The sequence below is a fragment of the Nerophis ophidion genome, linkage group LG23, assembly GCF_033978795.1.
Source record: "Nerophis ophidion isolate RoL-2023_Sa linkage group LG23, RoL_Noph_v1.0, whole genome shotgun sequence".
In the NCBI taxonomy this organism is placed as follows: Eukaryota; Metazoa; Chordata; class Actinopteri; order Syngnathiformes; family Syngnathidae; genus Nerophis; species Nerophis ophidion.
Genome location: NC_084633.1, coordinates 20,009,825 through 20,023,847, shown reverse-complemented (window position 1 = coordinate 20,023,847; position 14,023 = coordinate 20,009,825). Strand labels below are relative to the sequence as shown.

The window sequence follows — 14,023 nt, the reverse complement described above, 5'->3', positions numbered from 1 at the left end:
TCAACTGGTCTAAAAAGGAGGTCTATTTAAAAAAGCCTTGCCTGTACCGGAAGTAGCAGACGATGTGCGCGTGACGTCACGGGTTGTGGAGCTCCTCACATCTGAACATTGTTTACAATCATGGCCACCAGCAGCGAGAGCGATTCATACCGAGAACGCGACCATTTCCCCATTAATTTGAGTGAGGATGACAGATTCGTGGACGAGGAGAGTTAGAGTGAAGGGCAGTAGGAGCGATTTAGATGTTATTAGACATACTCACGAGTGGGGGAAGAGTGGATCGTGAGATCGACAGGCGTATCGGTGCGGCGTCTTCAGTAGTGCGGACGTTTTACCGATCCGTTGTGGTGAAGAAGGAGCTGAGCCGGAAGGCAAAGCTCTCCATTTACCGGTCGATCTACGTTCCCATCCTCACCTATGGTCATGAGCTTTGGGTCATGACCGAAAGGATAAGATCACGGGTACAAGCGGCCCAAATGAGTTTCCAGGTCTCTCCCTTAGAGATAGGGTGAGAAGCTCTGCCATCCGGGAGGAACTCAAAGTAAAGCCGCTGCTCCTCCACATGGAGAGGAGCCAGATGAGGTGGTTCGGGCATCTGGTCAGGATGCCACCCGAACGCCTCCCTAGGGAGGTGTTTAGGGCACGTCCAACCGGTAGGAGGCCACGGGGAAGACCCAGGACACGTTGGGAAGACTATGTCTCCCGGCTGGCCTGGGAACGCCTCGGGATCCCCCGGGAAGAGCTAGACGAAGTGGCTGGGGAGAGGGAAGTCTGGGCTTCCCTGCTTAGGCTGCTGCCCCCGCGACCCGACCTCGGATAAGCGGAAGAAGATGGATGGATGGATGGATGGACATACTCCGGCTTCCTCCCACTTCCAAAGACATGCACCTGGGGATAGGCTCCTCCCACTTCCAAAGACATGCCCCCCGCTACCCCAAAAGGGAATAAGTGGTAGAAAATGGCTGGATGGATAGACACATTTACTAGGATAATTCTGGAAAATCCTTTATCTGCTTATTGTGTTACTAGGGTTTTAGTGAGATTATATGGTACCTGAAATTCTGAGGGGTGTGGCCACGGGTGTGTTGACCGCCAGTGTCTCTGAGGGAAGCCACGTTTCTCGACGAGGCGAAGAGAAGGCAGCAGTTGGGGGCCAGGCTGAGCTTTTCCCCCCCTCCTACACGGTGGAAGCATCCCACGTTCGCGGAGGCCGGTCGGAGGAGGCAAAAGAGTCCACAGCTGCCTCTTTGACAGGTGCTATCCGCTCATGTTTATGGTAAGAGCCGACTTATTACCACAATTTTCACCGAAACCTGCCGTTTATAAATGATAAATGATAAATGGGAGCTGCCGTGCAAGGCGCTAACCAGCACCCATCAGGAGCAAGGGTGAAGTGTCTTGCTCAAGGACACAACGGACGTGACGAGGTTGGTACTAGTTGGGGATTGAACCAGGGACCCTCGGGTTGAGCACGGCCACTTTCCCACTGCGCCACGTAGAGAACCATGTTCGCTTGACCGCTCTGTTCCATATTAAAGCTTCACCGTCATCTTTAGGGAATGTAAAGAAAGAAACACCGGCTGTGTTTGTGTTGCTACAGCCGGCCGCCATACACCAACAGCTTTCTTCTTTGACGTCTCCATTATTAATTGAACAAATTGCAAAAAGATTTAGCAACACAGAAGTCCAGAATACTGTGTAATTATGCGATTAAAGCAGACGACTTGTAGCCGGGATCGGGCTGGATTAAAATGTCCGCTACAATCCGTGACGTCAGGCGCACACGTCGTCATACCGCGACGTTTTCAACAGGATACTCCGCGCGAAATTTAAAATTGCAATTTAGTAAACTAAAGCGGCCGTATTGGCATGTGTTGCAATGTTAATATTTCATCATTGATATATAAACTATCAGACTGCGTGGTGGCCAATAGTGGCTTTCAGTAGGCCTTTAAAGGTACGTTTCTCGACGTATTGCAATATTGATTCCTCTGTCTTGTTTGGTTGCCTGCAGGTAAGCTGAACGGTAGCCACCTGTCAGCCGTGCACATGGCTCTGAGCGCAGTCAACCTGGCAGAGTGCGCCGGGTCCTGTCTGCCTGTCGCCTCGCTGGCTGAGGTGTACGTCTCCGCAGCGCTCCGAGTCAAAGCCAGCCTGCCAAGGATCCTGCACTTCACCTCCGTATGTTCCCTTTTAGTCAGCATTCATGTGTTTGTCTGCCGATGTCAGCCGTGTTTTTGCCGGGATGCTTGTCACATTCTGTGGAGCCGCACTATTTCTAAAGGCACGTCTTCACGAATGCAGGTATTTTCTAAAAAAAAAAAGGGCATACCTTTCTCTGCTTGTTTGGGCCTTTCGGTTCGATTCCCGCTTCCGCCATCCTAGTCCCTGCCGTTGTGTCCTTGGGCAAGACACTTTACCCACCTGCTCCCAGTGCCACCCACACTGGTTTAAATGTAACTTAGATATTGGGTTTCACTATGTAAAGCGCTTTGAGTCACTAGAGAAAAAGCGCTATATAAATATAATTCACTTCACTTCACTTTTGTCCACATGTGAATAGAACTGAAAACAATAATTATTGTGCTCATTTATACAAACCCCGTTTCCATATGAGTTGGGAAATTGTGTTAGATGTAAATATAAACAGAATACAATGATTTGCAAATCCTTTTCAACCCATATTCAGTTGAATATGCTACAAAGACAACATATTTGATGTTCAAACTCATGAACTTTTTTTATTTTTTTGCAAATAATATTTAACTTAGAATTTCATGGCTGCAACACGTGCCAAAGTAGTTGGGAAAGGGCATGTTCACCACTGTGTTACATCACCTTTTCTTTTAACAACACTCAATAAACGTTTGGGAACTGAGGAAACTAATTGTTGAAGTGCCAAAGTATGCCATGTGCCAAAGTAGTTGGGAAAGGGCATGTTCACCACTGTGTTACATCACCTTTTCTTTTAACAACACTCAATAACGTTTGGGAACTGAGGAAACTAATTGTTGAAGCTTTGAAAGTGGAATTCTTTCCCGTTCTTGTTTTATGTAGAGCTTCAGTCGTTCAACATTCCGGGGTCTTGTCGTATTTTACGCTTCATAATGAGCCACACATTTTCCATGGGAGACCGGTCTGGACTGCAGGCGGGCCAGGATCACAAATTTTTAGGTCTATTTTTTTTAAAAGCCTGGCTGGAGATGGACTGACACACCCCCCGCGGTCGACTGGTAGCTCGCGATCGACGTAATGGGCACCCCTGCTCTAGACAGCCATGACATTATGTTCTTTACAAGTCTATGTAAACTTTTGACTACTACTGTACAAGTATTGTCATACGCACCAACTTTAAAAATACTGTAAATGCTCCACTTACCGTCACTAATGTTAGTGGTTTACAAAAAGAAAACGACCACTGGGTCAATAAACAATGGCATTAACAGATGTGGCGAAACCTTGTTCTTAATTACCTCCACAAGATACATTTGAATGGTCTTGAGCAGGGGTCGGGAACCTTTTTGGCTGAGAGAGCCATGAAAGCCAAATATTTTAAAATGTATTTCCGTAAGAGCCATATAACATTATTAACACCGAATACAACTGTCAGGTTCAAACACTGATGACATCTATTAAACAGACAAGAAGCAAGGAATTAAACAGAGACAGGAATCAATTTAGCTCAATGAGGAGAGAAACCTGTAGACTTGTACACTTGTACAATTCTACGCTTCCTCGTTCATTTGGACTTTCCCAGATTACAACAACTAAATGTGTGCATCTCTTGTTCTTTTTAATGACATTGTTATTCTGAAGTTAGCTATACTTTTGACCATTAATGCGACTTCTTGAACAGGTGCGTTAGAAACGGATAAATAGATTAAAATGCATGAGAATGTTTTATATTTTGAAGAATATTTTCAACACTGTTGTTACCAGCAGAATTATTAAATACTTATCCAGGTAAACAACGTCAGCTAAGATTTATCTGAGAGCCAGGTGCGGTCATCAAAAGAGCCACATCTGGCTCGAGAGCCATAGGTTCCCTACCCCTGGTCTTGAGCATCCTTCATTCAGCAGCTTTAGCACAATGCTTAGTTTTTGCCGCTGTTGCGCTTTGTTAGATGAAGAATTACCGTATTTCCTTGAATTGCCGCCGGGGCGCTAATTAATTTAAAACCTCTTCTCACTCCGGCACTTACCAAAGGCATGCAGTAAAAATTTGAGTGTGATGTAAGGATACCATCATGAAAAGCACATTTAATAAAAATAAACTTTATTATGGTCTTACTTTTACTTATAAATGAAGTCCATGCCAGCTCCTTCTGATCGAAAGCATCGATAACTTGTTTATAGAAGTCTTCCTTATCTTTCTTCAGTTTTAAAAGTCTCTCTGTCTCGATGGAGATCTTCCTTTATTACCTCCTGCTTCGATTGAAAGTCCAGTTTAGAAAACGGCTATCAGACTGCTGCTATCAGTTAGCTGGGCTCCTCACGTGCGGGCGATGACAGAATTGTGGGGCGGTATAGCTCAGATGGTAGAGTGGGCGTGCCAGCAACCTGAGGGTTGCAGGTTCGAATCCCGCTTCCGCCATCCTAGTCACTGCCGTTGTGTCCTTGGGCAAGACACTTTACCCACCTGCTTCCGGTGCAACCCACACTGGTTTAAATGTAACTTAGATATTGGGTATCACTATGTAAAGTGCTTTGAGTCACTAGAGAAAAGCGCTATATAAATATAATTCACTTCACAATTCACAATTATCCCCGGACAACTCCCCCTCCCGTTCTGCTCCGTGGGTGATCTCTTTATCCCACCGCTGCCACCAGGAAGTGTTATTGTATAAATAATACACTGGGTATTTAGGACTGGAACATGCTTTATTTCAGTCCGGTTGTTTACATAGCCAGAATAGGAGTAGTAGTGTTACATCTGTGATAGCAAAATTACTTGTACTCGTTTTAATAGATGATGTTCTTTGAACTGGGTACCAAAAGTTGTTTATTGGGCTCAGGAATGTGACACTTAGCAAGAAATCTATTATCTGATCAAGCTCTGTCTCGTGTGTCTTTGATGTAACATGTGGACTTTAGTTGACCTGGGCATGTGTGTCATTTATTCTTGACCCCCAACAGAGCTAAATTGTTCCCCTTTCCTGAGTGACCCCCCTCCTCTGGGTAAACGAGACCCTCTCCCCTTCACAGGACTTTGGGTATTCATTCCACTGGTGTACTGTATGTAAATGAGCATGGAGGGTGGGACTTCTGAGAATGTATAATTGTCATGTCAAATTCTAAAGGAGTGAGAACAAGCTGGAATGAACTGATGTGTCGTTCTGGTTTAGTCTCGCTTTGCAAAGCTTGTTATTATTTGTTTGTTACTTTCATAAATCATTTTAAAGCTATTTGTCACCAAAGGATCGTCTTTAAGAAATTAAAGGTCCGCGTCATATCTGTTCCCAGCACATATCACGTCACTCGTTGTCACTTCTTCTGCAGCCGAGTAGTCGCAAGAAGGATCACTAGCGCCCTCTACCACCAGGAGTCGGGAGTCATTTAATGACTCATATTTGACACACGCAGCTACGGTATATTAATAAAACATAGCTGTTTACTGTTCTTTTTAGCATATTCAATAGTTTGGACCTTAAATCCTACTGAATAGCTCTTAAAGGGGAACATTATCACAATTTCAAAAGGGTTAAAAACAATAAAAATCAGTTCCCAGTGGCTTGTTGTATTTTTTGAATTTTTTTTCAAAATTTTACAGGTCTCGGAATATCCCTAAATAAAGCTTTAAAGTGCCTTATTTTCGTCTCTCTGCGAAGACACTGTCCATTTCCCTGTGACGTCACACAGTGCTGCCAATGTAAACAAACAATGGGAATACCACAGCAAGATATAGCGACATTAGCTCGCATTCAAACTCGCATTTCAGCGACTTAAGCGATTCAACAGATTACGCATGTATTGAAACAGATGGTTGGGGTATGAAAGTATTGAAGAAGAAACTGAAGCTATTGAGCGAATAGCTATTGACGCTATTCATAGCCATAGCATGGCCGAATAGCTACGTTAGCATCGCCGGTAAAATGTGCGGACCAAACGATCAGGACTTTCGCATCTTTTGACACTGGAGCAACTTAAATCCGTCGATTGGTAAGTGTTTGTTTCGCATTAAATGTGGGTGGAAGGAAACGTAATATAGTTGCAAATGCATCTACAGGTTATCCATACATCTTTGTGCCATGTCTGCTTTAGCACCGCCGGTAAATAGCATGTTAGCATCGATTAGCATCGATTAGCTGGCAGTCAAAATCAACAAAACTCACCTTTGTGATTTCGTTGACTATCATTGCAAATGCATCTGCAGGTTATCCATACATCTCTGTGCCATGTCTGCTTTAGCACTGCCGGTAAATAGCATGTTAGCGTCGATTAGCATAGCATGTTAGCATCGATTAGCTGGCAGTCAACATCAACAAAACTCACCTTTGTGATTTCGTTGACTATCGTTGCAAATGCATCTGCAGGTTATCCATACATCTCTGTGCCATGTCTGCTTTAGTACCGCCAGTAAATAGCATGTTAGCATCGATTAGCATCGATTAGCTGGCAGTCAAAATCAACAAAACTCACCTTTGTGATTTCGTTGACTATCGTTGCAAATGCATCTGCAGGTTATCCATACATCTCTGTGCCATGTCTGCTTTAGCACCGCCGGTAAATAGCATGTTAGCATCGATTAGCTGGCAGTCAAAATCAACAAAACTCACCTTTGTGATTTCGTTGACTATCGTTGCAAATTCATCTGCAGGTTATCCATACATCTCTGTACCATGTCTGCTTTAGCACTGCCGGTAAATAGCATGTTAGCATCGATTAGCGTAGCATGTTAGCATCTATTAGCTGGCAGTCAACATCAACAAAACTCACCTTTGTGATTTCGTTGACTATCGTTGCAAATGCATCTGCAGGTTATCCATACATCTCTGTGCCATGTCTGTCTTAGCATCGCCGGTCAAATGTGGAGACACTCTGGTACATTCAATGGGGGTCTGGCGGCAGACACTTCTGCATCTTGGGGCCAGTGGTGCAACTTGAATCCCTCCCTGTTAGTGTTGTTACACCCTCCGACAACACACCGACGAGGCATGATGTCTCCAAGGTTCCAAAAAATAGTCGAAAAAACGGAAAATAACAGAGCTGAGACCCGGTGTTTGTAATGTGTTGAAAATGAAAATGGTGGGTGTGTTACCTCGGCGACGTCACGTTCTGACGTCATCGCCTCCAGCGCGATAAACAGAAAGGCGTTTAATTCGCCAAAATTCACCCATTTAGAGTTCGGAAATCGGTTAAAAAAAAAAAAAAAGGTCTTTTTTCTGCACCATCAAGGTATATATTGACGCTTACATAGGTCTGCTGATAATGTTCCCCTTTAAACTTCTTCCCTTTATGCGATTTCAAATGATTGAAATCATCTTCCTCCATTTTGAAAATGATGACAGGTGAAGTGTCACTTGTGACGTGACGAGTTTGACCCGGCGGTAATTCAAGGCAGGCGCATACTATATACCTGGCGGCAGTTCAAGGAAATACAGTATGCAAATATTATGTGGACAAAACATGACCATTCGTATCAAAACCTGCTCACAAGATGAGTATTTCTTTGTGTTTTCCTGTAGCGGGTTTTCCTGAGTAGTGCACGCCAGGCGTGTCTGTCAACTAGCGGCAGCGTGCCTCCGGCCATGCAGTGGCTCTGTCAACCTCTTGGCCACCGCTTCTTCGTGGATGGAGATTGGGCCATCCGCAGCGTCCCTAAAGAGAGCATTTACAGCCAGGCAGGCAACACAGGTAACAAAGAGATGCAGGTGTGTGTGTGTTGTGGGAAATACGGCTGTTATTAATGGTTGTTTAACATATTCTTCCAGTGGACCCTCTGGCTCAGGTGACGCAGGCTTTCAGAGAACACCTGCTGGAGAAGGCTCTTTACCGGGTGGCCCAGCCCAAAGGGGAGAAAAGCCCAAGCCAGAGCGAGGGGTGAGCAAATCATCCACACACAACTCTTTGCTACAATAAAACGAGCCGTCATCAGTAGAGATGTCCAGAGGTGGGTAGAGGAGCCAGAAATTGTACTCAAGTAAGAGTACTGTTACTTTAGAGATGTATTATTATTAGGGGTGGGCAAATTAATGCGTTAATTACGAGTTAACTCATCAATCTATTAACACCGACAATTATTTTATCGCACATTTGCGTATGTTGTTTACATGCTTTTATTTTGTTAACGCCTTTTTTTAAAAAGATGGCGTGGAGGGGCTCTTGGTAAAGATGGAACATTTGGCAAAAATAGCGGACAATTCTGCAAATTTCCTGGCTGGCTTACAGCGTGGTCACTCCGGGATCACTTACGACCGCCAGACAATTCTGGATGTGGATAGATCGGGCCGTTTTGGACTGAATGAGGCGTGCTTGCTAGAGCGGCTAGCTATCAATCAATCAATCAATCAATGTTTATTTATATAGCCCCAAATCACAAATGTCTCAAAGGACTGCACAAATCATTACGACTACGACATCCTCGGAAGAACCCACAAAAGGGCAAGGAAAACTCACACCCAGTGGGCAGGGAGAATTCACATCCAGTGGGACGCCAGTGACAATGCTGACTATGAGAAACCTTGGAGAGGACCTCAGATGTGGGCAACCCCCCCCCCTCTAGGGGACCGAAAGCAATGGATGTGGAGCGGGTCTAACATGATACTGTGAAAGTTCAATCCATAGTGGATCCAACACAGCCGCGAGAGTTCAGTTCAAAGTGGATCCGAGACAGCAGCGAGAGTCCCGTCCACAGGAAACCATCTCAAGCGGAGGCGGATCAGCAGCGTAGAGATGTCCCCAATCGATACAGGCGAGCGGTCCATCCTGGGTCTCGACTCTGGACAGCCAGTACTTCATCCATGGTCATCGGACCGGACCCCCTCCACAAGGGAGGGGGGACATAGGAGAAAGAAAAGAAGCGGCAAATCAACTGGTCTAAAAGGAGGTCTATTTAAAGGCTAGAGTATACAGATGAGTTTTAAGGTGAGACTTAAATGTTTCTACTGAGGTAGCATCTCGAACTGTTACCGGGAGGGCATTCCAGAGTACTGGAGCCCGAACGGAAAACGCTCTATAGCCCGCAGACTTTTTTTGGGCTTTGGGAATCACTAATAAGCCGTAGTCTTTTGAACGCAGATTTCTTGCCGGGACATATGGTACAATACAATCGGCAAGATAGGATGGAGCTAGACCGTGTAGTATTTTATACGTAAGTAGTAAAACCTTAAAGTCACATCTTAAGTGCACAGGAAGCCAGTGCAGGTGAGCCAGTACAGGTATATATGTATGTATATATGTATATAAAGGTATATACAGTACAGGTATATATGTATGTATATATGTATATAAAGGTATATACAGTACAGGCGAATATGATCAAACTTTCTTGTTCTTGTCAAAAGTCTAGCAGCCGCATTTTGTACCAACTGTAATCTTTTAATCTTTTAATGCTAGACATGGGGAGACCCGAAAATAATACGTTACAGTAATCGAGACGAGACGTAACAAACGCATGGATAATGATCTCAGCGTCTTTAGTGGACAAAATGGAGCGAATTTTAGCCATATTACGGAGATGAAAGAAGGCCGTTTTAGTAACGCTTTTAATGTGTGACTCAAAGCATGGGAATACTTTGCCGGCTACATCCAGCGGCCTGTGAAGCAGCGGAGTATATGTGTTGTCTGTCTATTTATGAATAATGCAGACCAGGAGTGTTGGCTGAGTTCTTAACGTTTACTTTCAGAGCGTGCATATCACAACATACAAGATGCCGTCATGGCGACACAACCTATACATGCTCCTCACTCCTGTTGCATGCTGGGTAGGGTAGTTCTTTTTCCCCCTGGCTCATAACATCACAATATAGTACCATGTATATGATGCCTTCAGTTTATCAAAGCACCAAGCAAACAATCGGAAAATTCCCATCATATCAATTCCTAGATATGGTCATAATTATTTTAAGTGCACTACGCAGAATAAACACAACATTATTAATATTGCTACTACGGATAATTTGATCAAAAATTCCCTAAAACAGCCCACTACCTATAATATAGGTTTTTTAAACATAAGATCCCTGATAAAAAAAATGTTTCTGCTGTTACCTCAGAAATTGCCTGTTCAGATGTTATGATTGTGGCTCAGAGATTTGTATGTAGATTATATTTATTTTCCATAACAAACAGGATAACTTAAATACCCTGGCAGTGGCAATAAGCTTAAATGTTTACATTTTTTGAGTTGATTTTCCTAAAATATGCTATTTAACTGCTACTGTTTAACAAGGACTGATTTAAATTGTGTTTGCACAACAAATGTTTTGGCGCTTTTGTTCATGTGGGAGAATATTCCAATAAAGGTGCACTACACACTACTTTTGAATTCATTATTGGGCTTTGTGTATACAATGCAGTTAATCGCGATTAATCAGAGAAATAGTGCGATTAACTTCGATTAAAATGTTTAATCGTTGCCCAGCCCTAATTATTACTCAAGTAAAAGTAAAGAGTAGTCACTCAAATATTTACTTGAGTAAAAGTCAAAAGTATGTTGTGAAAAAACTACTCGAGTACTGAGTAACTGATGAGTAACCTGTTTGTTTAATGATGACGGCAACAAGTAATGCACAAAAACATAAAAATAGCAATGAACAAATTCAGAGCCAGGAATATCTCTTAAGCAACTAAAACAATAATATATATTAAAGTCCTACTGAAAGCCACTACTAGCGACCACGCAGTCTGATAGTTTATATATCAATGATGAAATATTAACATTGCAACACATGCCAATACGGCCGCTTTAGTTGACTAAAATACAATTTTAAATTTCCCGGGAGTTTCGTCTTGAAAACATCGTGTAATGATGACGTGTACGCAAGATGTCACGGGTTTTTAAGAAGTATGAGCGCTGCACACACACACAGCTAAAAGTCGTCTGCTTTAAAGGCATAATTACACAGTTTTTTGGACATCTGTGTTGCTGAATCTGTTGCAATTTGTTCAATTAATATTGGAGAAGTCACAGTAGAAAGATGGAGTTGGGAAGCTTTAGCCTTTAGCCACATAAACACACGGTGATTCCTTGTTTAAAATTCACGGACGTGAAAATTTACTATGGATCAGAGCGCGATCAAGCGAACATGAATCCAGACCGAATGTCAACCAGCAGGTTTCGGTGAGAAAATTTTGGTTAAAAAGTCGCTTCTTACCGGAGAAAAGCTGAGCTTGGGTCGTCTGTAAAGCTGCCGTCGACTTCCCTGAGACTCTGGCGTCAACACACCCTTCCGACTATCAGGTACTATTAAACTCACTAAAACAACAGCAACACAATAGAAAGATAAGGGATTTCCCAGAATTAACCTAGTACTGTATTTTTCGGACTATTAGTCGCAGTCCACAGTCCAGCAGGGGGTGAGAAAAAAAATATATATATTTTTTTTATTTTATTTTTTTATAGTTTGGCCAAGTGTCACCCCCGGCCAAACTACAAAAAAAAACGCAACTTATAGTCCGAAAAATACGGTAAATGTGTTTAAAAACATCGCAATCCGTCCCAATGCATTTGCGTTTTTTTGTTTGTTTTTTTCCTAGTCCGTGGCTATCAATATCCTCAAACACAAATCTTTCATCCTCGCTCAAATTAATGGGGAAATTGTCGTTTTCTCGGTCCGAATAGCACTTTTTGTTGGAGGCTCCCATTATAAACAATGTGAATATGTGAGGAGCCATCAAACACGCGCACATCGTCTGCTACTTCCTGTACAGGCAGGGCTTTTTTGTCAGCACCAAAAGTTGCGAACTTTATTGTCGATGTTCTCTACTAAATCCTTTTCAGCAAAAATATGGCAATATGGCGAAATGATCAAGTATGACACATAGAATGGACCTGCTATCCCCGTTTAAATAAGAAATTCTCACTAAATTACAGAGTCTCGGAAAACTGGCGTGCACAAGCGATCCCTCAGAAAGCTGGCGTGCACATCACTTGTGCACGCCAGCTTTCCGAGACTCTTATTTTGTTAGCGCAGGCAGCATGAAGCAGGGCTTTTATTGTGAAGATAGGAAATGTGCAGTCGGCCTTTAGAGTTTTGACGGAAGGGACGGCGCGAAAGTCTGTTGAAATAAAAAGTGTTTCCCGCCTTCCTCTCTGTCATTTTTTTATAATAATGAACTGGCAGCAGCCAGCGTCATCTCACAAGACCCTCGGGTGCCGTGAATGTCAATCAAGCAAGCTACGGAATTTGCCGCCAATGTTTTTCTTGTAAAGTGTATGGAAGCTGGATGAATTAGATGCCAAAAAGCAACCACTTTCATGTGGTATTGTACAGAAAGGACCACTTTTTTTCTCCTCCATTTGAAAATGTGGGCGTTATCATCATTACTGTCTGATTCCAATCAATGCAAGTCATCAGAATCAGGTAATACACCAACTTATATTCTTGTCTTTGTGAAAGAAAGACATCTATATGTGTTACACATGCTTGTATTATCATTAAACACATTTAACTTGTTAACAAAAATGTCTCTTTCATAAATACATAAATATAAATGATATATATAAATGAGGTAGATCCCCTCGAGTTGGTCAATTGAAAAGTAGCTCGCCTGCAGAAAAAGTGTGGGCACCCCTGTCCTAATCGATCTTTTTTGTAACACAGTTATCAAATGTAGCGCACATTTGTAGTTGTTTCTACCATATTTCTGCACAATAACTCAGATATGTAACACTAGCCAGCAGTAGAGAATATAAAGTGATTTTTGGCCAAGGACGTATTTTGCTTTATTCATTATTGAAATATTTTTTGCCACCTTATGTTGTATGTTTTGTATATGAGATTTCCAGTTCATTTTATCATCTATTAATACTCCCAAAAATCTGGTTTCTTTTACCCTTTCGATATCTATTCCATCTATTTGTATTCATGTCCGATGCTCTTTTCTACTGTTACCAAATAGCATTATTTTAGTTTGACTGAGATTCAAGGATAGCCTGTTTTTATCAAACCATTTTTTTAATTTATTCATTTCTTCTTTGTGTTCTCTCCTGAACAGAAAGCCGTTGTGTCGTCTGCAAATAAAACTAACTTCTTTTCAACCCAAAACGCTTTGCTCTGATTAGGGGGTGCTTGAATTGAAAAAAAAATTCAGAGGGGGTACATCACTCAAAAAAGGTTGAGAACCACTGCTCTAGTCAATACCAGCATTCATTTTTTCTTCCATTTGTATAGTTCAGTATATTAGACATAATCTTTATCCGTCTTTATTTAAGAAAAAAAGAAAACCACATTTTTTTGTACCTTTTCAAATCCCAACCCTTCAGAAAAGATGTACATTTAAATCCAACAAGCTGCATCTACTGCACATATGTGAAGGAAATGCTGTTCAGTATGTTCTCATTTACATTTTTTTTTATTTCTTTCATCAGGGAGTACGCTGATGCTCTGGAGTATCTGCAGCTGCTGATTAGTGCCTCTGATGCAGCTGGTGCCACATCCCAATCTTTTGCTATTGGCTCCAACATGGCCACTGTGACCGGTACGTATCTGATGCTGATGATGCATTTGTTGAATGTTTTCATTTTAATCATCAGTAGTAACTGGGCTTGTTTTCGGTAGAGTACCGCGATACTAATGAATCATATTCTATACCAGGGGTCGGGAACCTTTTGGGTTGAGAGAGCCGTGAAAGTCAAATGTTTCAAAAATGTATTTCCGTGAGAGCCGTATCATATTTTTTAAACACCGAATACAACTAAATGCGTGCGTTTTTAAGTAAGACCTGTCATTTCTTTGTGATCCATCCATCCATCCTCTTCCGCTTATCCGAGGTCGGGTCGCGGGGGCAGCAGCCTAAGCAGGGAAACCCAGACTTCCCTCTCCCCAGCCACTTCGTCTAGCTCTTCCCGGGGGATCCCGAG

General features: G+C 42.6%; 1 protein-coding gene across 6 annotated transcripts in view; it reads left to right on the top strand.

Annotated features, from left to right (window-relative positions):
• The window catches only part of srebf1 (sterol regulatory element binding transcription factor 1), a 145,677-nt gene that overhangs the window by 69,819 nt on the left and 61,835 nt on the right, over positions 1-14,023 (top strand). For all 6 annotated transcript variants that reach the window (XR_009803935.1, XR_009803934.1, XM_061885154.1 and 3 more), the window contains exons 11-14: positions 2,015-2,181; positions 7,686-7,854; positions 7,932-8,040; positions 13,532-13,641. Coding sequence is in view for 4 of the 6 variants with exons in the window: in XM_061885154.1 (XP_061741138.1) it covers positions 2,015-2,181; positions 7,686-7,854; positions 7,932-8,040; positions 13,532-13,641 (555 nt within the window). In the remaining 2 variants the exon portion in view is untranslated. The remainder of the gene's footprint in view (positions 1-2,014; positions 2,182-7,685; positions 7,855-7,931; positions 8,041-13,531; positions 13,642-14,023) is intronic.